The sequence below is a fragment of the Terrapene carolina genome, unplaced genomic scaffold (genome assembly GCF_002925995.2).
Source record: "Terrapene carolina triunguis isolate 2854851 unplaced genomic scaffold, T_m_triunguis-2.0 Scaffold32922, whole genome shotgun sequence".
Classification (NCBI taxonomy): Eukaryota; Metazoa; Chordata; order Testudines; family Emydidae; genus Terrapene; species Terrapene triunguis.
In genome coordinates, this window is record NW_020697273.1 from 538,703 (window position 1) to 565,470 (window position 26,768).

Genomic DNA, 26,768 nt, shown 5'->3' on the forward strand with positions numbered 1-26,768 from the left:
AGACCTCAATCATAACCTTTTCTGAGATGGGGCGACCACATCTGCACACAGTATTCAAGATGTGGGCGTACCATGGATTTATATAGAGGAGGGGAGCCGGCGGACTGCTTCTGCTGGGGGGCAAGAAGCCTGGCAAAGGCCAGGAGCTGAGGACGGTGGCTGGCCAGAGCCCTGCGTAGCAGGGTGGGCCCCACCCGGCGTGTTGGGTTGACCAGGCCCCACGGGCCTCGCTGCCTGTTAGTGGTGTTGAGACAGGCGTTGCAGCTGGGTCTGCCTAAACGTAGGGGGCTGGCAGGCCTGAAGAGTCCTTTGCTTTGTGCTTTCAGTGGATGTTGTCTACAGTGGGACCATTACACCCGCCATCACAAGACTCACCTTTCTCAGGAGATTCTGGGGATTGAACCCTTTTCCCTTGGAGCTGTGCCAGGCACAGAAACACCTCCTGGGGGCCCCACGCTCCAGACTTGCCTGCGGTGGCTCACTCACTGTGCCCTACTCTGTTCTTAAAGGGGTAGCTCCCATTTATATCACCATTATCAAAAATATATACAATAGCCAACACATATTCCAAATTATGATGAAATATAAAATGTCGCTCTATCTGTAATACATCTAGTCCAGGCACCTCCCATCGCTAATTGCATCAGCTACGTAGCAAGCTGGCAGGGGACAACCCACCTTCTTCCTGGCACACTGCCCGGGGGTCTGTGGAAGAGAGGGGAGGGCACAGGAAGAGTGGACGATGTCACTGTCTGCAGGTGTGCAAGACGAACTCTAATGGCAGAACTGGGGCAAATCCCCTTCCTAATCCTCGGATGGACGGACGCATGCGCCTCCCCCCACCTACCTTCTGATGCACCAAGTGCTCCTTCTATCTCAAAGCCCCAGAATTTAAATCCAAATGAGGGTACAGTCCACGCCTACATCCTCACTGCCAGGGCTCAATCACACTAACCTCTCAACCAGCAGGATAAGCAACCCCACGCCAAACAGAAACAAGCACCAAGTATTAGAACAACATCTAAACAAACCACCAACATGAGTCTCTGCAAAAATCAAATCCGACCCAATCACAAGCTAGCCTGCTACAGAGCCATCACCCTAGGAGATACCCCGAGACAGTGAAATATACAGAGCTCACCAAACACAGCATCAGCTACCAGAAACTACAGATGGAAACTAGGGTGACCAGATGTCCCAATTTTATAGGGACAGTCCTGATTTTTGGGTCTTTTTCTTATATAGGCTCCTATTACCCCCACTCTCTGTCCTGATTTTTCACACTTGCTGTCGGGTCACCCTAGATGGAAACTGGGAGACACAAAACCCAGTTCAAACACAGAGAGGAATGATTATGGAACCAACATCCAAAATATGAAGGTGCATGAGAAAAAGTTCCTCAGATTGCCAGATGTGATGCAAGACTCAGTCAAAAAGCAATGAGTAAAAACTGTGCCTGTCACCGCTGGAAAGAAGAGCAGCAACAAAGACACAATCTGTAGCCACCAGCTGCACAGAGAGTAAAGCTAAAAGGTGCAATCAGAGGCCTCAGCCTGCGTTGTGAAACCACATCCCGGACCCCTGGAGGGAGGCATCAGCGCGTCTTACACTTGGGCAACGCTTTTCTAGCCAACCACGTTGTATGGAGTTGAGTTGTAGACACTATAGCCAAAGGGCTGTTTTCTCTCTCAACAGGGAACTATTGGCCTTCAAAGGAACAGACAAAGATTTTTGCTGAAACTTGATACGTTTGTTTGTGAGATCCCCAAAGAAGCTGTTTGCAGAGATGTGAAAGTTCCACATCGGAATGAAATCAGTAATCCTTCCCACCCAGAACACCAGGGCTGCAGCCTTGCTGCTTTAGCTGCCACAGCCGACAGGGGCGGCTCTAGGCACCAGCAAAGCAAGCAGGTGCTTGGGGCAGCCCATTTGCAGGGGCGGCAGGGATCCAGCCTGGGAGCTGAGAACCAACAGGGGGCCCTGGGAGCTGTAGTTCCTTGGTTAGCTCCCTGCCTATAGAGCCAGCCCTGGAGCAAGGAAAGAACTACATTTCCCAGCATTCCCTTGGCCACTACCAACAGGAAAGAGGGGGAGGGAGTGAGGAAGCTGAGACCTCATGCTGCAGCCTGCTGTGAATGGAGAGCTGCACTGTGAGTAGGGATACCATATTTTAACATTCAGAAAATAGGACACTCCACGGGGAGGGAGGGTAGCCCCACCCTGCCCCCATCCACTCCCTCCAACTGCCCCCCACAGAAACCCCAACCCATCCAACCCCCCTGCTCCCTGTCCCCTGATCACCCCCTCCCGGGACCCCTGCCCCAACTGCCCCCCAGGACCCCACCCCCTATCTAAGCCCCACTGGTCCTTGTCCCCTGATTGCCCCCTCCTGGGATTCACCCCCTATCTAAGCCTCCCTTCTCCTTGTCCCCAACTGCCCCCTCCTGAGACCCCCCCCAACTTCCCCCCCTAGGACCCCACCCCCTACCTGTCCCCTGACAAACCCCTGGGACTCCCATGCCTATCCAACTGCTGCCTGTCCCCTGACTGCCCCCCAAACCTCCACCCCATCCAATACCCCCTGCTCCCTGTCCCTTGACTGCCCCCCCCGGATCTCCCTATCCCTTCTCCAACCCCCCAGCCCCCTTACCGTGCCACTCAGACCAGCGTGTCTGGCTTCGCGCAGCGCCAGACACGCTGCTGCATACATGCTGCCGTGCTCCCCTGAGGAGCCACAGCCCCCACCCCGCCTTCCAGATTTGAACACCTCAAAATTCAGGAGTGCTCAAGCTCAGTTTGGGCAGCTGTTACTTCATTTCTCCCAAATCAAATATACTGATCCACTGTAACTTGCTGTAGAAAAAGTAGGATAAAATTGAGCAAGAAATGCTTCCCAGTGGTTATTAGGACTGGAATTGCTATTTTCAACAGCCATTGCCTTTTGTTTGTTTGTTTGTTTAAAAGGAAGACAGTGATATTGCATTGGCAAATTCCCTATAGAAACAAAGAGTGGAACAAAAGAATAATAAAGGCACCTCAACTTTTCCTCATTTATGTAGGACAGTCTTATAATATGCATCCAGATATCCTCCAATCACACAAGCTGAAAATTGTTCCAGTTTACTGCAATTCTGTAACCATATGGGAACCAATCCTGTCTGTGTTCTGTGCACACCTAAAATTCCTGCTGAATGACCTGCCGTGGGAGCGAGTTACCAGTGACCCAGGACTGCAGTGGAAGGAGGGTGCAGGTGGGGGAGAGGGGAGAGCCCAGGGCTGGGGCGGCAGGAGGTGTGTGTGTGGGGCAATGGTGGAGGGGTAGGGGGGAGCCCAGAGCTGGGGCGGCAGGGGGGTGCGGGTGGGGGGAGTGAGAGCCAAGGGCTGGGGCAGCAGGGGGGTGTGGATGGTGGGGGAGAGCCTAGGGCTAGGGTGGCAGGGGGGTGCGGCGAGGAGCCCAGGGCTGGGACGGGGGGCAGCCAAAAATTTTTTTGATTGGGGCGGCAAAAAAGCTAGAGCCGGCCCTGTCAGCCGAGCAAGTGTCATCACTACCACCAGAAAAAGGACCATGGAGACATTTGATTCATGCCTTAATTTGCCTTTCGTGCTGACACGGAGCTCTTCTTCAGATCTGGCCAAGGCTCTCAGAGTGTCACAGCTAGATACACGGTTGATCAGATAGTTTAGCATAAGTAGTTAGCACATATGCTAAGGGACCATTCAGGCCTGGTAACACCCCTATAGTCATAGGACAAAAAGTGGGGGTTAGTGGGTTACAGATTGTTGTCATAATCAATAAACCCAGTGTCTTTATGAAGACCATGCTTCTTAGGCCTTGTCTACATGACACAGTTTTATTCGGCACAAGGAAGGTTACCAAGGTAGTTGAAAAGCGGCTGGCGATGCCCATGGAATGATGGGATTGAGAAACCTTCATTATGTGACACTGTACCTGCCCCATGAGGCATTGCAAACCCTTCCCAAAGCACCCTGCGGCCAGTTGCACAGTGGGATCGCTACCCACAGTGCACTGCTCTCTATGTCATTGCAAGAGCTGCTAGAGTGGATGTGTTCCACTGACACAAGGAGCATAGTGTGGACTCACAACAGCGGTTTCATCACAGCAGTGGCTGTATGTTGGCGTAACTTGTGTTGACAGAACTCTGTAGTGTAGACAAGACCTTAGTACAGGGGTTCTCAAACTGGGGGTTGGGACCCCTCAGGGGTCATGAGGTCATTACATGGGGGGTTCGCGAGCTGTCAGCCTCCACCCCCAAATCCCGCTTCACCTCCAGCATTGATAATGGTGTTAAATATAAAAAAATGTGGTTTTACTTTATAACGGGGGTCGCACTCATATGCTTGTTGTGTGAAAGGGGTCACCAGTACAAAAGTTTGAGAACCACTGCCTTAGTGTCTAGCAGTTATGAATTTAAGCTCTCAGGTTCATCTTTTGAAAGTGTCATGCAGATTTCCTTTGAGGATGAAGTCGGATGCAGAGTGATCGCTTTGTGAAAAGTGTTCATCCACAGGTGACAGGGTGTTTTTGTTTTGTTATCATTTTTCAATGTGAGTTCATTCGAGAGCGTAGTGATTGTCTGGTTTCACCCACATAGTTGTTATGGGGCATTTAGTGCATGAAATGAGGTTCACCACATGTTGAGATTGTGCAGGACACGTGGATCTCGAAAGGTGTGTTGTGAGGGGTGTTGATCACTGTAGCAGTGGAGCTGTGTCCGCAGATTTTGCATGCATTGTTCTGGCAGGGGCTGGTGCCATTTGTGGTGGTGTGTCTTAGTCTGTGTTACAGAAGCACAAAAGTATGTCCCTTAAAAGCCCCCGAGATGATTTTGTACCCGTGGAGAACACGGCAGCATGCTTCCCAGAGACCCTGGCCCACTGAAAAAACGGGCCTCTGCCATGGCCAGAGACATTTGGCCACAAGCCGGCCACACATGCTGCTGTATTGTCTTTCCTGTGTTTGAACCAGCAGAGGAAGGGTCTTCAGTGAGATCAGCATCTGGATGGGAGAATCTCTTGCCAGTGGCCCAGGAGCCAGAGTAGTTTTACGTCTGTAGCTTTTAGAATCATATAAATATGACAGGTTTCCACACACCTCTTTTTGCCTTATGATCTGCCCCTAGCTCTCATTTTTGGACACGGGGATTTTTGATACCGTTGCCCATTTTGAAAAAAGTTTTATAAAATTATTTAATTTATCCTTATTGGATGCATTAGAACTAAACGAATAAATATAGCTTTCATGCCTTTTCCTAGTTTTTGGAGGAAAATATGCTTTTTATAATCATAGAATCATAGCACTGGAAGGGACCTCGAGAGGTCTCTAGTCCAGTCCCCCACACTCATGGCAGGACTAAATATTATCTAGACCATCCCTGACGGGTGTTTGTCCAACCTGCTCTTAAAAATCCCCAATGATGGAGATTCCACAACCTTCCTAGGCAATTTATTCCAGTGCTCAACCACCCTGACAGTTAGGAAGTTTTTCCTAATGTCCAACCTAAACCTCCCTTGCTGCAATTTACGCCCATTGCTTCTTGTCCTATCCTTAGAGGTTAAGAAGAACAATTTTTCTCCCTCCTCCTTGTAACAACTTTTTATGTACTTGAAAACTGTTATCATGTCCCCTCTCAGTCTTCTCTTCTCCAGACTAAACAAACCCAATTTTTTCAATCTTCTCTCATAGGTCATGTTTTCTAGATCTTTCATCTTTTTTTGTTGCTCTTCTCTTGACTTTCTCCAATTTGTCCACATCTTTCCTGAAATGTGGCGCTCAGAACTGGACACAAGACTCCAGTTGAGGCCTAATCAGTGCGGAGTAGAGTGGAAGAATTACTTCTCGTGTCTTGCTTACAACACTCCTGCTAATACATCCCAGAATGTTTGCTTTTTTTGCAACAGCGTTACACTGTTGACTCATATTTAGCTTGTGATTCACTATGACCCTCAGATCCCTTTCCGCCGTACTCCTTCCTAGGCAGTCATTTCCCATTTTGTATGTGTGCAACTGATTGTTCCTTCCTAAGTGGAGTACTTTGCATTTGTCCTTATTGAATTTCATCCTATTTACTTCAGACCATTTCTCCAGTTTGTCCAGATCATTTTGAATTTTAATCCTATCCTCCAAAGCACTTGCAACCCCCCCCCCCAGCTTGGTATCGTCCGCAAACTTCATAAGTGTACTCTGTATGCCATTATCTAAATCATTGATGAAGATATTGAACAGAACTGGACCCAGAATCGATCCCTGTGGGACCCCACTCGTTATGCCCTTCCAGCATGACTGTGAACCACTGATAACTACTCTCTGGGTATGCATTTAGGGTAGTTCTAAATAAAGACTAGTAAACAGGTGTACAAAGTCAGAGTGATAAAAGAATAAAGGAGGAGGATTAACCTGCATTAGGGTGACCAGATGCTAACTGCAAAATATCGGGACCGACGCAGGGGGAGCGCCTTTACACTCACCCGTCTGGGTTTTCGGCTGCATTTCGGTGGTGGGTAATAAATTTTGCCGCCAAAGAAAGAAGTACCCGCCGCCAAAATGCTGCCGAAGACCGTCAGCGACTGAAGTACCTGCCGCCGAAGTCCCGCTGAGATCTGAATGTGCCGGGTGAGTGTAACAATTGAAAAGGCGCTCCCCCTCCCTCTCACCGCCGCCTAAGCATGAAGAAAAAAAAAAAGCGCCCGAAACAAAATATCGGGACAATACTTCGGTCGGGACGTGGAACAAACTGCTCGATATCAGGACAGTCCCGATTTTATCGGGACGTCTGATCACGCTAACCTGCATTCTTACCGAAAAATAATTTTAACATAGCACATTTCTAAATAAAATCATGAAATAACTTACTAAATCTTAGTAACAGTGGAATAAATAATTGTTAATACATATATCTATATCAGTGTGTGTATATATATTATATATATAACATACATTTTTAAAGGAAAAATATTCTTTTGATGTAGTTAGTGCATTTCTAAATAAAGTCATTAAATAATTGTGCAACGTATTAATGACAGGAATAAAGGGGAAGTATTAATACATATATAAACATACATTTTAGCAAAAATAATTGTATGCAGTTATTACACTTCTAAATATAGTTGATTAAACAACGGCACAAAGATCACAAAGTATTAGTGATAGAGAACCTGCATCCAGAGAGCTAGTCACATACTACAGGGGACAGACATCTTTCAGAGATTACTAAAAAGGTTTTAAAACAGCAAGAAAGGAAAAAAAGGCAGAGAGAAGAAAGAAGTATCTCACACCACAGAGTTACTGGCCAAATGACACAAACCCCTCTGTTCTAGGAGCTTGTAATAACCTCATTGGCTGAGCCAATCAGAAGGTATTCTTTAATCATGGAACCTCTTGTGGACAGATCACACAATATTACAATGGGTCGCGTTTTCCTGAGTCATGCTGAGCACAGCACTTTATGGATTTATCATCAATATCTCATTGACCCAGATTTTCCTGAGTCACGCTGAACACAGCATTTTATTCACTGTCACATATTAAAATGTAAATCAGAGTTAAAAATACCTGCCCAAAGGAATTCATTTAGATTTCTCCATCAACTTTTTATTAAACCTATGTAAATTTAGCAGTTAACCTTATTTGGTTTTAATTCTGTACCAGGAATCAAATTTCCTCTTTCTACACAAAAACTTTAGCATGTGCCTTTAAAAATGGCAGACAGACCCCCTAATGAAAGGCATACGTAACTGTGACAGTCAGGATCCAGACACCCCGAGGGGACAATGGGGGGGCTGAATGCCAAGAATAAGCAGTTGACTCAGATGATTGTATGCAGTGTTATTGTGCTATAAAAACATGCCAAGTAAGGTCTTTTATGAAAACGTGTAATGTTTTGAGTGGAGTGATCGTTATGAGCCATGCATACAGGCGATGGTTATGAATTTAAGTATTTGTGTATATAGAGAACTGTGTTCATAACACTTAGGCGCCACTCTGCAGCAGGACAGTAAGCAATCGGAAGGAAGAGACACCTCCAAGACAGGTGTTTACACAAAACCCAGTGCAAGTAACAATCCATTGTACAACCCAGGAAACTGCAACAATGGGTCATTCAATTTAATAGAAAGACACTGGGAGAACTAGGAATTCCCCCACATCCAACACTCCTTTTCAAATGGAAGGGATGAAATGCATCCAGAAACCGAGGGACGCACACTTCTCTGAAACACTGGATCCCCTCAATGGCAGGGGGGAAAAGACCACGTGGCCAAGTAATGAAGTCTTTTATATTTATTGAAAACGAGCACCTATTGACTTTTGCTATAAGAAGCCCTCTTAATTTAAATCCTGTAACACCAGTTTCCAGGAGATCATTTGTAAAGTGTGAAGATTTTGGGGGTCAGTATAATATCCCCATCAAACCCCACCATGCCTGTGAAAACCACTGCTATACGTGTATAAGTACAGAAGGCGTTGAAATGTATGGGGCAAGAATGGGATGCCCCAGCTGTAAGTCCAATGCCTGTGTAGCAAAATCCAGAGCTTTGGGAACAGTTGGTAAAGTTGACTGTGAAACTAAATGTCTTTGTGGTAATGTGGTTTCTACAATGTTAAAAATCACCACTGTAAAAGCAAGACATGTTCCCGGAGTTATGAGCAGACTGACAGCACGAATGGCCCCTACTGTTTTATGTGTAGTCCTCGCTTTCTAGAAGAGGGTGAGGAGTCTCTCTTTTATGACTCTGAAGGCATGCAAGAAACTGGGCTACGTGCCAAGTTATGTCTATGCCAGGCAGCTAAATAATGCCTCCAGTTGGGACTTTAAAGGGGATGACTGTGTCACTAAGTTTGTTCGAAATGTTGTCGACAAGTATTTTAAGGGGTTCACCTTTATCGTCCACAACACTGAGAGTTACGACAGTTATTTTATCCTTAGTTGATTAAAATAAAAAATGGGCATTGACATTCTAATGCAAGGTGGAAAACTCATGTGCATAATGGGTGGGGCCTGAGAAATCAGACTTGTAGATTCTTTATGTTCTCTGTCCATGAAGCTCAGCAAGTTGCCCAAGGCCATGGAGTCGGAAGGAGTCAAGTGGCATTTCCCACACCTCAGAGAATCTGAGTAATGTGGGTCCTGTGCCTGGGGCAGAGCACATGAGGCCTGGAGCCATGGGCGGCGGGAGACTAACCCCTGGTTCCTCCCCTTGTCCCCTCCCCTTCTGCCCCCCCTCCCTCCCCTTCTATCTCCTCCTCCCCCACAGGAGCCCAAAGCACCCCCACCGCGGCCCCCCAGCCCCAGACGCCAGGGGTGGGGGGCGAGGCCCCACCCCCGATGCACCGCAGCCTCAGCGCCCCCAGCCCCTGGGATTCCGGGTGTCTGGGCAGCATGGTCGTCGCACCCCCAGTCCTGGTGCTTGGGCGGCGCAGTCACCACGCCCCCAGCCCTGGGGGTCCGGTGGCCGGGCAGCGCGGTCGCCGTGCCCTCAGCCTGAATTTTTGAGGAGTCAGGGCCCTGAGGTGACGATGAGATGGGGACATTTATCCCTATTTGTTCCTGTGCAAACCCTCTCAACTGTATGTATAGAAAACAACGATATCCCCGCTCAGCCTTTGTTTTGCTAGGCTAAACAAGCCTAGGCCTCTAAGTCTCTTTGCATAAAATCGGCTGATATTCTTATTGATAAACTAGGCAAATACAATTTAGATGAAGCTACTATAAGGTGGGTGCATAACTGGCTGGATAACCGTACTCAGAGGGCTGGTCCACACTACCCGCCTGATTCGGCGGGTAGAGATCGATCTTCTGGGATCGATTTATCGCGTCTCATCTGGACGCGATAGATCGATCCCAGAAGCGCTCCCCCGTCGACTGCGGAACTCCTGCTCGCCGAGAGGAGGAAGCGCTGTCGACGGGGGAGCCTGCCTGCGCCGCATGGACCCGAAGTAAGTAAATTTAGTTCGATCTAGGAAACGTCGACTTCAGCTACGCTATTCTCGTAGCTGAAGTTGCGTTTCCTAGATCGATCCCCCGCCCCAGTGTGGACCTGCCCAGAGAGTTGTTATTAATGGTTCCCAATCCTGCTGGAAAGGCATAACAAGTGGGGTTCCACAGGGATCTGTTTTGGGACCGGCTCTGTTCAATATCTTCATCAACGACTTAGATATTGGCATAGAAAGTATGCTTATTAAGTTTGCAGATGATACCAAACTGGGAGGGATTGCAACTGCTTTGGAGGACAGGGTCATAATTCAAAATGATCTGGACAAATTGGAGAAATGGTCTGAGGTAAACAGGATGAAGTTTAATAAAGACAAATGCAAAGTGCTCCACTTAGGAAGGAAAAATCAGTTTCACACATACAGAATGGGAAGAGACTGTCTAGGAAGGAGTACGGCAGAAAGGGATCTAGGGGTTATAGTGGACCACAAGCTAAATATGAGTCAACAATGTGATGCTGTTGCAAAAAAAGCAAATGTGCTTCTGGGATGTATTAACAGGAGTGTTGTGAGCAAGACACGAGAAGTCATTCTTCCGCTCTACTCTGCGCTGGTTAGGCCTCAACTGGAGTATTGTGTCCAGTTCTGGGCACCGCATTTCAAGAAAGATGTGGAGAAATTGGAGAGGGTCCAGAGAAGAGCAACAAGAATGATTAAAGGTCTTGAGAACATGACCTACGAAGGAAGGCTGAAAGAATTGGGTTTGTTTAGTTTGAAAAAGAGAAGACTGAGAGGGGACATGATAGCAGTTTTCAGGCATCTAAAAGGGTGTCATAAGGAGGAGGGAGAAAACTTGTTCACCTTAGTCTCTAAGGATAGAACAAGAAGCAATGGGCTTAAATTGCAGCAAGGGAGGTTTAGGTTGGACATTAGGAAAAAGTTCCTAACTGTCAGGGTGGTTAAACACTGGAATAAATTGCCTAGGGAGGTTGTGGAATCTCCATCTCCGGAGATATTTAAGAGTAGGTTAGATAAATGTCTATCAGGGATGGTCTAGACAGTATCTGGTCCTGCCATGATGGCAGGGGACTGGACTCGATGACCTCTCGAGGTCCCTTCCAGTCCTAGAATCTATGCATCTATGAATTGCTCAACCCTGTGACTCAGCAAAGCCCACCAGGACATGTCTGGGCTGGCGTTTTCCAGGCACATGGGCTGAGGATATAAAATAGGGGACATTGGCATCATGCTTGGGCCTTTCTCTTCCCCCACCGACGCTGGAAGCAATGAATGCTGGGATGACAAAGACTTGAACTGAGGAGACTGGTCCCAGGCTTAAAGGAGAAGCCTGTGTATTAAGAACTTTAACCTACCTGCAACATTCAGTGGAATGAGGAAAACTGCTTTATCCAAATACTGCCTAGTCTAATAAGGTTTAAGATTTAGACTGTACATTTACCTTTTATTTTCTTTGGTAACTATCTCTAACCTTTTGTGCCTACCACTTATAATCACTTAAAATCTATCTTTCTGTAGTTAATAAATCTGTTTTATATTTTACCTAAAACAGCGTGTTTGGACTGAAATGCTTGGGTAATTTCACCTCAGTTTACAAAGACTGGTGTGTGTCCTCTCCACATCGTGGGAGGGGTGGACTGGATAACAAACTTATACTGGGGTCAGGCTTCTGACCAGGACAAGATGGTATATTCCGGGGGTGCAAGGCTGGGGGCTTGGGAGATTTGCTCGTGTCTTTCTCTGTGTGATTCATGAGTGGCTCAGGGGGCATTCATGCAATCTAGCTGGGTGTGGGGCTCCACATGCTGTTGTGCTGAGTGATAATAGCACCTGGAGGAGTTTGCTGCTTGCCACTAGCAATGCTTTGTGAGAGACAGCCCAGGTTGGAGAGTTAAGGGGTCCAGCAGTACCCCAGTTCCAAGTTGTACCCCGGGGATACCATCACAACCGCTCCTTGAGGCACTCTCTTGGTGACTTCGCTCTAGCCCAATGGTTCCCCTTTCAGCACAACTTATCTCCCTTTTAGCCAGGGCCGTGTCCACCTCATTTGTGAACTAATCCTTATATTCTCTAGCTTTATTAATAATGTCCATCTGGCAACGTAACAAAGATTTTACTGACATCCAGACAGATTAGCGCCTCTGTACTGCCCCTCTCTAGCGCAGAGTCCAAGGCCAGACGGGACCCTTGTGTTCTAGTGCCTGACCTCCTGTCTAACACAGGCCATGGCATATCCCTGTAACGGGGGGCTTGTCCCATGGGCTGGAGAGCCTAAAACAGCCCTGATTACAGGATGGGCCACACCTGGGTTGAATCAGCGAATCCCAGAATAAACAGAGCATGAAGTTGCAGTAAAAGGGTGAGCTCAGGAGACTGCAGCTAGGCCTGGAGATGCTGTAGGGAGCCAAAAGGCTCCTGTAGGGCCCCAAGCCAGCAGGGGAGACGCTGAAGATTCAGGAAAGAGTGGGGAAAGCGCTCCAGGCAGGGAGACCTGAGCGAGAGCCTGTAAAGCCAGCTGGGCTGCAGACTGGGTGAGTTTATGTTTTGCATTAGGTTGGAGTCATTAGCAGAGACACTGAACTGAGCTTGAGGGCTAGAGCAGGCCATTATGTACCCGTGGACTCAATAAATGGGAGCCCTTGTGGGGTCTGAACCACCTTTGACCTGTGATTTCTCAAAGGGCCCGGAAGGGGGGGCGGGAAGTGAGGCAGGGCAGTGCTGCGACACCCCGCCCATGAGGGGTGCTCAGGAGGCAGTCAGCTGCTATGTTCCCCAAAGCACCTCCTAGAGCAGAGCTCTTAGGAAACCATCCAATTGTGATGTAAAAGTGGTCAGTGATGGAGAGTCCACCATGACCCATAGGAAACTGTTCCAATGGCTCACCTCTAAAAATGTACGCCTGATTTCCAGTCTGAATTTATCTAGCTTCAACTTTCAGCCCTTGGATGGTGTTCGCTCTTTCTCTGCTGGATGGAAGAGTCATCCATTATCAAATTTCTGTTCCCCATGTAGGTCGTTAGTCTGCAATCCAGTCACCCTTAACCTTCCTTTTGTTAAGCTAAATGGATAGACTCAAGAAACTAAGTTTCCAAAAGGCAGGTTTACTAATCCTTTAACCATTTATGTGGCTCTTCTCTGAACTCTGTCCAATTTATTGATGTCTTTCTTGACTTGGGGGCACCAGATCGGGACGCAGGATTCCAGCAGCAGTTGCACCAGTGCCAAATACAGGGTAAAACCACCTCTCTACACTACGTGAGATTCCAGTATGTGTGCAGGATCGTATTAGCCCTTTTGGCCACAGCGTTACACTGGGAGCTCATGTTCAGCTGATTAATCACCACTACCCCCAAATATTTTTCAGAGTCACTGCTTCCCAGAGTAGAGTCATCCATTGTGTAAGTACAACCGATGTTCTTTGTAAATGTAGAGGTTTACATTTAGCTACAGTAAAACACAGCTTGTTTGCTTGCACCAGCTGGTCCTACTGAGCTGGCAGTAGCACTGATTGCTCAGATTTTCCAGCTCCTGGTTGGCATTAAGGGAACCTTTCTGCTCCATGGAGACCTGCTTTGTTCTATGTGCTGATTTTCAGTGGGTTTCCTTGAGCTGTTTGTCTGATAAAGCACCTTTGTGCTGCTTGTTTGTATTTTTAAGCAGCACTTAAGGGGAGACCCTGTGAACACTCCCCCTACATTGTGCTGTGAGGAAGGAGAGAGCAGCTGGAAGCCAATATACATTGACTTTATTACATTCCTCTCCTGTCTGTGCCTTCCCAGCAGGCATCAGGCCCATTTAATCTAATGCTCATTAGGATTTAAAATACTGCCATGGCACCCAGAGCCTCTGGCTGAGATTTCAATGCATCTTAAGTCAGTTCACTCTTCAATTTGGTACTACTGGCTTCCTTCTCCCCATTAGAAGCAACAGAGCTGTGAGCACCACACATCTCACTGGGTTTTATGCCAAACTTGTTAGCAGAGTTCATTAGAGGCAAGTTCATTAACAAGCTTCATCTGAAGTCACCGAGGCAAACTGCAGCACAACAGACCTTTAATTGGATTCTACCCCACCTCTTGCAGAACCATGGGGGAGGGGGAATATTCCCCAGCTACAGGAAGGCTTATCCAGCCATCCCTACACCACAGATTAGTTGTGCTTGTGGTGCTGGCTTGTAGGTCTCCTTTAGAGGAAGTGACACCTCGAAGCAGCTAGCTCACAGAAAAAGGACACAGTTCAGTGAAGATGCTGAGCAAGACAACCTCTTGAGGGTTCAGACACAGTGTCTGATGAAGTGGGTATTCACCCACGAAAGCTTATGCTCCAATACATCTGTTAGTCTTTAAGATGCCACAGGACTCTTTGTTGCTTTTTACAAATGAAAGCTAGTGACACACTCATCATCATAGGCATTGCAAGATGGATGGTGTGTAAGTAGTTGTGTAGCCACTAAAAATGTTTTAAAAAATGTTTTAAACAATGTAACCAGGCACAGTTGACACACAGGTGTTTCTGCCAGACCAACCATGTCTACTCACTTGCCCCTGTTAACTGAAGCACTGTGAGTCATAAAAACAATGGTAGCTACATTTGCATTTCAAGTCAACATGAGACGATACCAGAGGCTAATTGTCTCTGGGCTGCAAAGACCATGAACTTGGGGCATCAGAGGAAGGCACAAGGAGTAACTGGGCAGTGTGATTACGTTAATGAAAAGGGGATCTCCAGCAGGGTTTGGCTGAAAGCACTGCAGACAGTTGGGTCAGAGAGATTCCTTTCAACAAGGGCTTAGCCTGTTAAGTTTAGACTAGAAGCATGTTATACCTTTGTGTTGTATCTGTAACCTGTTCTTATTACCCTTGCTCACTATGTCGTACACCTTAACCGTCGTTAATAAACTTAGATTTGTTTTCAGTAAGTTACAGGGCTGTGTTCCATTCAGCTTGTGGGCGCATCCCCCCTTGGGGACAGCTGCCCAGGTCAATACCCTGAGCATCTAGAGACGGGCTGGGAACCATAGGGGGATGTTTCTGAGGAGGCGGGGACTGGGGTACACAGTGTTAACCTGCAGGGCAAAGTAGGGGCTACGCTAGAAGCAGCCTGAGAAGAACAGTTGGGTGGTTAACAGACTGGGCTGCGGGGGCTGATACCCAGATTAGCACCAGCATGTGTCTCTCTTGCTGAGACGGGGAGTAACAGGGAGACTTGGTTCTGGGCACTGTGTCAAAACCTCTCCACAGGGTTTTACGCAAACAGTCACAGCCTTCATTTCTAGTTTTACATCAGCCAATTCACACTCATCCCACTGCAGCAGAACTGGGTGAGTCTCCAAGCGCTGCTCTACCTTGCAGGAAGCTCTCCAGGGAAGGGAGCCAATGGATTTATAACAGGTTCCTTAGGGTTTGGTCTCGCTGCTCATGATGCTGGTGCAGCTGTTTGCTCCAGTCTCAGTGGCTGCGGCAACGGGCTGAGTGTTTATTTTAAGATGTTAGTTTGTCAAGGGTAAATATGAAGGAACAGACTACCTCAGCCCCCAGCTTCTGTCCCTGGGTATGGGGGGAGGTTGATGCTGGGCACTGCAGGTAATGGCTCTCAGGCCCAATGGGATGGGTGGCTATTGTCCATCCTACGCTGTGTGTACAGAGCACAGAGTGTAGGCAAGCTGCCCTGGTGCATGCAACGCTTAACTGTCAGTGGGGTTGTTCTTCTTGCAGTGAGACAGAAGCTGGATAGGTGGCCCAGCCCGCATCAAGAGAAGCTGTCACCCCTAACTCTCCAGCATCAAACTATCTCAGCAGCTCACACCTGGGAGCCGGAAGTTGTGGAAAAGCATGTGGCTGCCTCCTGCTGCACTCACTGGCTCCAGCAACAGCATGGGCACCCGTGCTACCATGACAGCACAGTGGTAAGGGATCCGTAACAAGGACAATGTGTACCTCAGACACGACCACCCCACTTGGTCTCTTAACGGGACCCTGAGCATTGGCTGCATTTCCAGCATCTTCAGGCAAGGGCCAATATGGGGCCAAATTCTACCCTTTACTACTTCCACAGATGGTTCAGTCCACACACATGTAGCCAACAGCTCCAGGCCCTTTTCCACTTGAAGTGAAACACATGGAATGCAATTCCCTTCTTTATTAAACATGCTGAAATACAGCTTGGGAGAAGCAGCAGGTTTGCTTTTCAGATCCAGTTTGATGAAGTACCACCTTCTTTCCTCCTGCAGCTCAGCATCCTCATCTCAGCAAATCACTTAACAGGCCCAATGCTGCTACTCAGCCACAGGTGTCTCCTGGCTTGTTAGACGGCCGGCTGAGCAGAGAAGCAGTGGCCCAAACCCCCTCGGAATCCAGCCAGCACAGCAAGCTTTGGAATCACACGGGGATGCCCTGTGACAATTCTTATCCTTCTGAGACCAGACATGAAAATGTGGCATTGCTTATTGCCCCGAGTCAACAGCCTTTCCCTCATGATGCAGCTAGATCACAGCGGGGTCCCCTCCCTTCATCTCTTCCTCACAAACTTCTTGGTCGCTGCGTTGGGATTCATGCGCCGCCGGCCTGCACCCAGAGCTGCATCCCGGATCTGCAGGTTGGCTGCACGGCTATAGATGTCGTTTTCTGCGAAGGGAGAAACCCCTGCAATGTAATCCGGGTCAAAGACATTGGTTTTCTGCCTTGCCTTCCGGGAAAGCCGCTGCTGAGGAAAGTGCTGGTCCTCAGCCAAGTGGGGGTTGCTGGTGTGTTTCCCCCCTTGGGGAGCGGGCAGCGAGTACTGTGGGAGAGAGTAAGAGTCATTAAGGAGCAGAGTCCCCTTGCAAAGCCAGGACACTAGATGGAGGCCGGCTCCTCCCAGGAACTCATCCCCAAATAGTGAACTCAAGCAGTGATCTGTGAAGTGGTGACTGGATCAGTCTACGTACCTGCATAAGGCACCAAAATTTAAGATGGGGGCTCTTCTACCTAGCAGACAAAGGCAGAACAATGGCTCGACGTTGAAGCTGAACAAATGTAGGCCAGAACTAAGTGAGGGTAACTAACCACTGGAACAATTTACCAGGGTCATGGTGGATTCTCCAGCACTGGAAGCTTTTAAATCAAGACAATGTTTTTCTGAAAGATGTGCTCTAGTTCAACCACAGCTACTGGACGCAGAAATTAATTCAGGGAAATCCTATGGCTTCTGTTACGCAGGAGGCCAGGCCAGATGATCACAGTGGTCCCTGCTGGTCTTAATCTGAGAAACTCCTTCCATGCCAACAAGCCATAGCACAAGTGAAACAAACCCCTGTATTGTTTCACCACTGGAGAGTGAAAACATCCTCAGCAGGTCTCTGTGCCTGAGGCTCCAAGCCATTAACAAGAGACCAAGTGGCTCTCACTCAATGTTGCTATGATTACTAGGCTGTGTCATGACAGCAGACCAGCCAGCATGTTGTGCCTAAGTCCCGATGATGAGCTACTCACCCGAAGCCCTCGTGTGTTCAGGACTTTTGGGTTGCGGGAGAAGTGCATGTGGAGGGTGCCATCAGCACCCACGCTCACTGCAACCTTTTTCAGTGTCTTGTTGCCACAGTGCGGACAGAAGACCCTGGTCATGTCAGACGTTGTCCTAGAAAACAGAAGTGGTTCAATGCTCCAGTATCACAGGGTGGCTCCACAGGCTGCAGCCCTCTCCACAAGCAGGATTCTAGCAACCGGACGGTCTGGGCTATTGAGAGAGGCTGGAGCCAGTCCTCTGTGCACAAGAACCAGAAAGAGGAAGGCGACCCACGGAGCTAGGTGAGGCGCTGGCTTAATGCACCTGTTTTTCATTACTGGAGTCTCAGGACCTAGGTCACACTCTGAGTGAGTTTGTTCAGTCCCAACTTAACCTGTGACTGGCATTTATCCCCCAGATACTCCGCCACACAAGCTGGATAAAGCGGCAGTCCCTGCTCTGAGGAAGCCCAGGGCTAAGAGGGGATAGTACTTGTTAGGACTGAGATACCGGGGCTTAATTGTCTTGGGAAAGCTTCCCCCTGTCTGCACTCAGCTGTGTTATTTAACATTTATACTGCACCACTCAGCTGGCTAAGCACCAATGACCCCCCTGACACCTCCCCGGCAAGAGCAGCGCTGCTCTTCACCAGCAGGTTCCGATGCTTGTGACACGTACTTGAAGCAGCCATGACAGCGTAAGATGTAGCTTCTGGCTTGCCGGATCAGCATGCCATTCATTGCCAGCACATGGAGACCCATCTGGAGCAGAACGTTCTGCAAGGAGAAGGAACAGCCATGGGGAAAACCCTGTAGGAGGAACCTCCAGGCAGCTCTTAGAGGCACCAATCAACCTACGAACAACAATGCACGTTGACAGAATTGTAGCAGAGGGCAGGTCTCTGAGACAGAACCAGCTTTGCGGATGGCCTAAAGATAGTTCTGGGAGGAGTTGTATGGCCAAAGCAGGGGTAAGGCACTATTGCTCCCCAGTACAGCTGAAGACACTCACTGCAACCTTGGAGTCTTGTTACCACAGTGTAGACAGAGTCCACAGGGGTCCATCTCGGCCAGGAACCTCTCTCTCAGGGGCCAGTATCTGCTGCAGCAGAAAAAAGTTCAAGACACCTGGTGTTGGGCAATTTATGCAATAAACTGCCCATCGGGGTGTGCGTCTCTTCCTAACCCCTATTAGTTAGGTTATTTTATGCCCTAAAACCAGATATTGACTCTATTTACCTAGCTTGGGTGGGGCCCATCTCTTCTCTAGAGCCAACTAACCAAAATGCCATCTGCAGTGAGGCGACAGCCTTTGTTCACCCCTTTTCTCATTGTGCAGGCAAGTGCATTACAGGGCAGTCGAGTGCAGATCTTTCTGGCATTCCACTCCTGTGCTGGGGGCTTCAGGCGTCTCCACTGACTCCATGTTAAAAACTGACCATTGATTCCTGCCCTTTCTGCCCCAGCCAGTTTCAGACCCAGGCACTTTGCTGGTTTGGAAAGCCCTAATGAATTACATGCCCTAGTTCTTCTCCTTTATCCGTTCTTTTGCTGACTTGCTCAGTGATGTCCAGCAGAGACAGAATCTTCCCTTTGCAGAAGACCCGCTGCTTTGGCTCCCATTCATCTAGGCATGTTATAACTGCAGTCACACAGTCCCTCCTTACCTGCATGGCAAAGTCTGTGGTCACGCAGCCGACCTGTACGTTGGCAGGAGCATCACCATGCCCCATACCCTGCTGGATCCGTTTGATGTTGTCAGGAGTTATCCAGCCTTCTCCATCATCACTGTCCCCTTCACTTCCGTCCTCCCCAGCATTTTCCTGATCCTCCCCAGACTGGAGACTCGCCGGTACCTCTGGGCTAATGGAAACGGTGTCAGCTTTCTGGAGGGCGAGAGACACTCAGTCAGATGTGGCCTATGCAGCACCTAGGCAAGTGAGATGAGTGATGCCAGAGAAGGGGGCACCAACCTAACAGCCACAAAGCTAGACAGGAGTGAGCCAGCAAGAGAATCCACAGAAACCAGGGAGCAAGGAGGCAGCAGCTGAAATGAGCTGGGAATTAAAGAGCGCCCTGTGCCTCTCACCTGCAGCTCCTGCAAGTCCTCTTCAATGCTGGGCAGAGGGGTCCTCCAGTACAGGAAGGAGCTGAACTCTGGGCTCTCCTCTGCTGCTGCATGCAGGCCACGTTCAGATGTGGACAGACACGCATCTTCCTCCAGGTGCTTGGACTAGGTTTGAACAAATAGAAGAAAGTTAGTGGGACACAGGAAAGTGCCTGCGTGGTTGATCACTGGGGGGAGGGCGTGGGGCTGGGTGTACGTGCGTGCCAACTCTGTCCCTCTCTCGGACTGCAGCTCCCTGGCATGGAAGGGTAAGGCTTTGTATTACGCACAGCAGGCTAGAGGCACAAGTAAAGGTGCCTATGTAGTAACATTGTTAATGTTCCTATTGTTAGTTAACTGTTCCCATTCTCGGTTAATTCCTGCAGGAGCATAAAACCTGTGCAAGTTTTAAGGCCCCTACATGGCCAGAGTGATGTGGAGCGTTATTATAAAGGACAGTAAGGGAATCCTCAGCTAGGAAAGTCTATGTGCTTTCTCGCTTTTTTCTTGTGCCAAAGTGGCACAATGGGGTTAGATTACAGCTCAGGATTTATTTTACTTATCCGTTAAAAAAAAAAAGGGGGGGGGGGACTTTTGGGCAAATAAAACATTTAACAAGCAGTCAAAATGTCAGGACAATCAAAACCAAGCCCTTCCCAAAGTACCCAGCCAGGTCCAGGCCAATGATTTGCAAAAACTGTATGACTTTCATGTGTGAAAGTCTGAGCAATTTAAAATGACTTTTTTTTTTGGCCGTTTGGTGTTCTATAATGCAATTTAAATGAAAAACCCTGCATTCCAGTTACAATCCTGGAATTAGTTACCAAGTGTTTGTAACTTAACTTTCATGTGTTTAGGAAATGCTGAATAGTTAGTTACTTTTTTCTGTACTGTAGTTTAAATATATTACCAAAACAATTGAAACTGGTGTGATTATGTTGCATTATTTTGACAAATAAAATATGCAGAATTTTTTGCAGAATTTTGAATTTTTGGCACAGACTCCCCCCAGGAGTATATTCTGCTATTGACTTGTGAGATTTTTGGACAAGTCCCGAACCGCCCCCTGCCTCAGTTTCCCCAGGATACAAAGATCTCTACCTACCCCATGGGAGAGGATGAGCCTTCATAAGTGTGGAAGGCTCTTTTCCGCCCCATACTAGCACCTTTCATGGGAGGATACGAGAGCACTACCATAGCTAATGCAAACAGTTACCTTGGAAGGCAGGTGGAACCCAGCGACATGAACAGGCGCCTCTGGATGCTGTATGGTGGAGCTCAGCTGAACCTGCAGGGGATTAAGAGCAACAGTGAGTTTGGCAGGCAGAGCAGAATGTACGACTAGGGCCGCTTTGGGCTAGTTCCTAAGCCAGCAACACGGGGATGGCCTGGGGCATCTCTACAAACCCCTCCAACAATGGAGCTTAGTTGACTGACAGTTTTCCAAACCGGAATGGAAGGTGTTGATTAGCAGGCAGCTGACTGCGCTTTAACCGATGGCTAGAAACAAACTGTTACAGCTCTGTGTTCAGTCCCCAGGATCTCTCAACTATGTAATGTTTACACTACAAGGCAACTTGGTTCATAAGCTGTGCCCCAGAACTTGGAGGTGAGGGATAGAGTGGGGGGGTGGAGATGAGGGGCACACCTTATGAATCCTCTCTGGGCCAAATCTGGGGTTTATGTAGCCCCTTTATGTAGCTCTGTTCTTTCATCCAGTGTAAAGGAGCCAGAGTGGGGTTATAGATATCACCTGTAGTGTGGTCATAAAAAGTGACCGGCTTCTAACGGGTAAATCTTTATGATTCAATAGTTTATTAACGGACAGCTGTTTACATGCATCATAATGTATTTAATTTTTTGCTCTATACATTTTATAGAAACTGGAATTATTTGGAGGAAGGGTAGGGGGAAGGGGACTATAGCCATGGGGCCAATCCTGCAAGCTGTTTGTTCACCTGGGCTATGAGGGAAAAAAAAAATAGTACGTGATCATGGAATTAGAAAACGTATAACAATAGACAATCACAAGGGGGCACCATTTTTATTCTGGCATGTCCTAACTTGAGTGTTTGAGTTTTACAATCTTAACATTCTTTTAATGCAGGTTTATTAGATTACTCCTGGGGGAATTCTGTGCCATTGCATGTGTGCATAATTAATAAGTTGTGCCTATTTTTATTTTTTTTGCACAGAAAAAAAAAGTTTCTGCTGAAAAGTTGCTGCAGTTCTGCCTTTTGCCCACCAGAGAGTGCTGTGCCAATAGAACACAGCAGCAACTCCCAGCCAGCTAGGGAAAAGAGAGTCTGCAGAGCCTTCTTTGCAGCGGGCCAGGTCAGAAGACAGGGGCTGTGGAGTGCTGTGGACGAGGAGGGGGGAAGGTCAGACTGGGGCTCATAAGGGGTAGTGGGGGAGGACAGACTGGGGCAGAGACTGAATGGGAGTGGAGGCATAGGGCCATGGTGGGAGGGGAGGTGCAGGGCCACATGGTGATGGGGGAGGGGGTGCAGAGCTACATAGGCACAGAGGGTGGCTGGGTCGGGGTACAGACAGATAGGGATGGGGGGAGTGGGTGTCTGAGTAGGGGTGGAGGGACACATGTGCCTGACTGAATCTGAGAGACTAGGGGTCAGCCAGGGTCTGCATGGGGGAAGCTCCCTAACAGTCCCTCCCTACCCCCCAAAAAACCTGTTCCATACATTTCCCACCCATACCCAAAAACCCTCCAAGTTCACACCCAGGCTCCTTCCCAGCAATTTATTTTCCTCTCTCTCAGCTCCTCCGTTACCCTGACTCCCCTCAGCCTTGCACTGCTTCTGGGGGGTGTGGGAAATAAGTTTCTGCATTGTAGTTTAAATGAATTATTACCCAAAGTTCTGTATGAATACGCCTAATAAGGAATCTATTTGTCAAACATTTTCTGAAATTTTTTGTCTGTATTGTTAGACATACTTGCTGACACATTTTGAAATAAATGACCAAAAATAATTAACATAAGAACAGCCAGACTGGGTCAGAACAAAGGTCCATCTAGTCCAGTATGCTGTCTTCCGACAGTGGCCGATGCCAGGTGCCCCAGAGGGAATGAACAGGTAATGATCAAGTGATCCATTCCCAGCTTCTGGCAAACAGAGGCAAGGGACTCCATCCTGGCTAACAGCCACTGATGGACCGATCCTCCATGAATTGAAACTGGTGTGATTATATTAGGTAAAATATTACATCTGATTACACAAGTTCTCTAATGCAGCCAGATATTTCTTAAAAACAGAAGAGCTTTTTGGAGACCAGACAAAAAGGTGACATGGCACCAGGCCATGACAGTAGATGCAGACTGAATTTTACATCAAGAATTGGGATTAAACATCCCCCTCACTTTTCTCACGACTATACACCCTCACCAGACACCTTTGAAAAGCCTATTCACGCATGAAGGCAGTAATCCTGAAGGACCTACCCAGCACTAGAGTAATGGATTGGGTCTGTCACTCCAGGGGAGTTTACCTTTTTTTCTGGCTCGGTCTTCAGATGAGCCACCCCAACAGTCTCTGCCTCCAACTGGTAGGTCAGGGCTAGCACCTGAAGATCTGTGGCTGACAGACTGGGGTAGTCACCCGTCTTCTTTGAAAATTCTGTCACTATAACAAAGGGAGAGTGCCGTCATTGGGTGAGTCCAACGGTTAGCAGATACATGGATACTAACGAAATTAGAACTTTCAGAAAAATACAAAATACAGAGGTTGGGTTGGTATCTGTATAGGCTGCTTTTTCACTTGAACCATTCCCATCTATTGAGAATTCTTCCCATAGCCCCCATCCTCTTAAGGGCATTTTCTCTTTAAATCTCACCCTAAAAGCTTTTCTCGCAGGCCTACAAGTAGCTCTGCGTAAAAGGGTCTGTGCCACTCTATCAAAGAGCATTTATCTGCTGAGCTCAAGAATATTTGGAAAGAATCCAGACGAAGCATCACTTTTCTCTTGAAAAGTGACAGTAAGGTTGTTTTAGGTTCAAGATGTGGGTTTTAGTAGTAATGGGCTAAGCAGATCAAAGACTCCTACAATCGGTCATGCCTCTCCTCATCCATTACTGCCACTACACTCATTTAGATGTGACAATGATCTCCTCTGTGGAATGTTTGAAATAAATTCCATGAGAGTAGTTTTATTTGAATGCTAACTTTCTCCCAGAGGGATTTCAACCCAAACACCACAGCCTTGTGCTACTGCATGAGAACTAGGAAGCAAAAGTAATTAGAAACAAAAGTAAAAACTGACTATTCTGCTGTCCTGGGTGGGGTGGGGAGTAGATTAACAGCATGAATGGTGAGAGTATGTTGGGACTCTTAAAATTGTTAGTTTCAATCACAGGAGCAGGAGTTAATAAAGAAATGGGGCTTTCCTCCTGACAGTGGCTCTAAGGCTACGGTTAACGGAATCCAGGCACACTTCCTATGACAAAAAAATACCTATTCAGAGAAAAGCTGTACAAGTGCCAGGACAGGCAGGAAGGACACTGAGTTAGGAGCAGGCAACTAAGCTAACGCTCTGCTAGTTGTCCCCAAGGCCAGCTCACCTACCTAGTTTAACGTACTCAGGGAAGGGCTGTTTGAAGTGAAGCTGGTAGGGCAGCACGGCCAGTCGCCTCCTGGTTTCCTTGTCCCGGATTTCACTGACCACCTCCTTAATAGTGTAAATGTTTCTACCGAAGTCCTGTTGTAGGAGACACACAAGAATTCCTGATATTAGGAACAAACAGACAAATGACTCTGATTCCAAGGCCAGAAGGCACATGGGGATGCCCATCCCCACAGACAGCACGGTGTGGTTCCAAAGCAGCCCCATACACAGTGCCCATCACCATGGAGCCAGGTGGTGAAACACCCCAACCTCCCCCTGCCCCACAGATGGGAGAGGGGCTGCCAGACTAGGGGAAGGCCTGGCTCCCCTGCTCTGTAGCCACTGCCTGAGACAGAAAGACACTGTCTTGGTGGGGCCACTGGATGATCAAGGTACTAAAGGAACAGGCCTTTCTGAAGTGATTAGAAAGGAAAGTAAAAACTGACTATTCTGCTGTCCTTAGTGGGGTGGGGAGTACATTAACAGCATGAATGGTGAGACCTAAATGAATTATTTGCATCAGCCTTCACTGCAGAGGATGAGGGAGCTTCCCACACCTGAGCCATTTTTTTAGGTGGCAATTCTGAAGAACTATCCCAGACTGAAATGTCATTAGAGGAAGTTTTGGAACAAATTCATAAATTAAACAGTAATAAGTTACCAGAACCAGATGATATTCACCCAAGAGTTCTGAAGAAACTAAAATATGAAATCACAGAACTATTAACTGTGGTATATAACCTATCACTTAAAGCAACATCTGTACAAGATGACTGGAGAATAGGCAATGGGATACCAATTTTTAAAAAAGGCTCCAGAGGCGATCCTGGCAATTACAGGCCAGTAAGCCTAACTTCAGTACCAGGCAACTTGATTGAAGCTATAATGAAGAACACAATTGTCAGAAACATATGAGCATGATTTGTTGGGGAAGAGTCAACATGCCTTCTGTAAAGAGAAGTCATGCCTCATCAATCTCTTAGGGTATGTCTATACTACCGCCGGATCGGCGGGCAGCGCTTGATCCTGCAGGGGTCGATTTATTGCATCTAGTCTAGATGCGATAAATCGACCCTCGAGCTCTCTCCTGCTGACTCCTGTACTCCACCACCGCGAGAGGCACAGGCAGAGTCGACGGGGGAGCGGCAGCAGTCGACTAACCGCAGTGAAGACACAGCAGTGAGTAGGTCTAAATACGTCAACTTCAGCTACGTTATTCACGTAGCTGAAGTTGTGTAACTTAGATCGATTCGCCCCCTCCCCCCAGTGTAGACCAGGCCTCAGAATTCTTTGAGGGTCAACAAACGTGGGGACAAGGGTGAATAGCGAATATAGTGTACTTTCAGAAAGCCTTTGACAAGGTTTCTCACCAAAGGCTCTTAATAAAATAAGCAGTCATGGGAAAAGAGGGAAGGTCCTCTCATGGATCAGTAACTGGTTAAAAAACAGGAAACAAAGGGTAGGAATAAATGGTTGGTTTTCAGAACAGAGAGAAGTAAATAGTGGAGTGCCCCAGGGGTCTGTAAAAAGGGATAAACAGTGAGTTTGCAAAGTTTGCAGATGACATAAAAATACTCAAGATAGTTAAGTCCACAGCAGACTGCAAAGAGTTACAAAGGGATCTGACTAAACTGGCAACAAAATGGCAGATGAAATTCAGTGTCGATAAATGCAAAGTAATGCACATTGGAAAACATAATCCCAGCTACACATACAAAAAATGGGGTCCAAATTAGCTGTTACCACTCAAGAAAGAGATCTTGGAGTCGTTGAGGGTGGTTCTCTAAAAAAATCCACTCAATGTGCTGCAGCAGTCGAAAAGGGAACAGAATGTTGGGAATCGTTAAGAAAAAGGGATAGATAATAAGAGAGAAAAGATCATATTGTTGCTCTATAAATCCGTGGTACGTCCACACCTTGACTACTGCGGGCAGATGTGGTCGCCCCATCTCAGCTATACTGGAATTGGAAAAGGTTCAGAAAAGGGCAACAAAAGCGGATGACGGCTGGGAACCGGTTCCGTCTGAGGCGCGATTAAGAGGACCGGGCCTGGCCTGGGCAGGCGGGAAAGGAGACAACTCCGGGGGATGTGACCGAGCGCGGTAAGGCCGGGCCCGGGGAGGGCTCTGGACCCCTTCCCCCAAGGCGCGGCCGGCCCGGGGAGCCCCTCGCCGGGGTGCGGCGAAGGCGGGTTCGGAAGAACGAGGCGGCTTCAGGGAGGGGCCACGGGGCTCCCGGCTGTGCTGCGGGCACTGACTGACCCGGCTCCCGAGCCTGGGGGCGGGAAAGGAGCTCGGTAAGTTCCCGAGCCTGGGCCCGCCCCGGCGCTGGTGCCCTCAGGCTCCGCCCGGCCACGGGGGCGTGGGTCTGGCCCGGCCCGGCCGTTCCCGCCTCCAATAAGGCCCGGCTCGGGGCGAGCGTCCCCAGGCCCCGCCCCGCCGCTGGTACCTGGAGCGGCGCCCCGCGCAGAAAGGCCCCGGCGTCCGCCACGACGTGCTCCACCGCCGCCATCTTGGCCCTCGCGGAGTGCGCGGCCCTGCCCCACGGCATGCCGGGAGCGGTAGTTTTTGCGGGGCCGCGGTGCATGCTGGGACGGGCG

General features: G+C 48.3%; 1 protein-coding gene across 1 annotated transcript; it reads right to left on the reverse strand.

Annotated features, from left to right (window-relative positions):
- Positions 1-16,074: 16,074 nt before the first annotated feature.
- On the reverse strand, positions 16,075-26,718 carry LOC113409390 (RNA-binding protein NOB1-like). The gene is made up of 9 exons (XM_026663240.2): positions 26,618-26,718; positions 24,130-24,262; positions 23,057-23,190; positions 20,769-20,840; positions 19,535-19,678; positions 19,113-19,331; positions 18,125-18,222; positions 17,434-17,578; positions 16,075-16,741 (listed from the first exon to the last, which is right to left on the reverse strand). Exons 1-9 carry the CDS (start codon positions 26,678-26,680, stop codon positions 16,472-16,474), a joined length of 1,278 nt encoding a protein of 425 aa, XP_026519025.1. The 5' UTR covers positions 26,681-26,718; the 3' UTR covers positions 16,075-16,471.
- Between the last annotated feature and the right edge of the window lie 50 nt (positions 26,719-26,768).

Bases quoted from the DNA above. Each gene is read 5' to 3' on its own strand.
- LOC113409390 (XM_026663240.2), bottom strand. From the start codon at position 26,680: ATGGCGGCGGTGGAGCACGTCGTGGCGGACGCCGGGGCCTTTCTGCGC. The intron at 24,263-26,617 runs GTACCAGCGGCG...CTCCTACAACAG, and splicing joins TGCGCGGGGCGCCGCTCCAG to GACTTCGGTAGAAACATTTA. The intron at 19,332-19,534 runs GTGAGAGGCACA...CTCGCCCTCCAG, and splicing joins AGGACTTGCAGGAGCTGCAG to AAAGCTGACACCGTTTCCAT.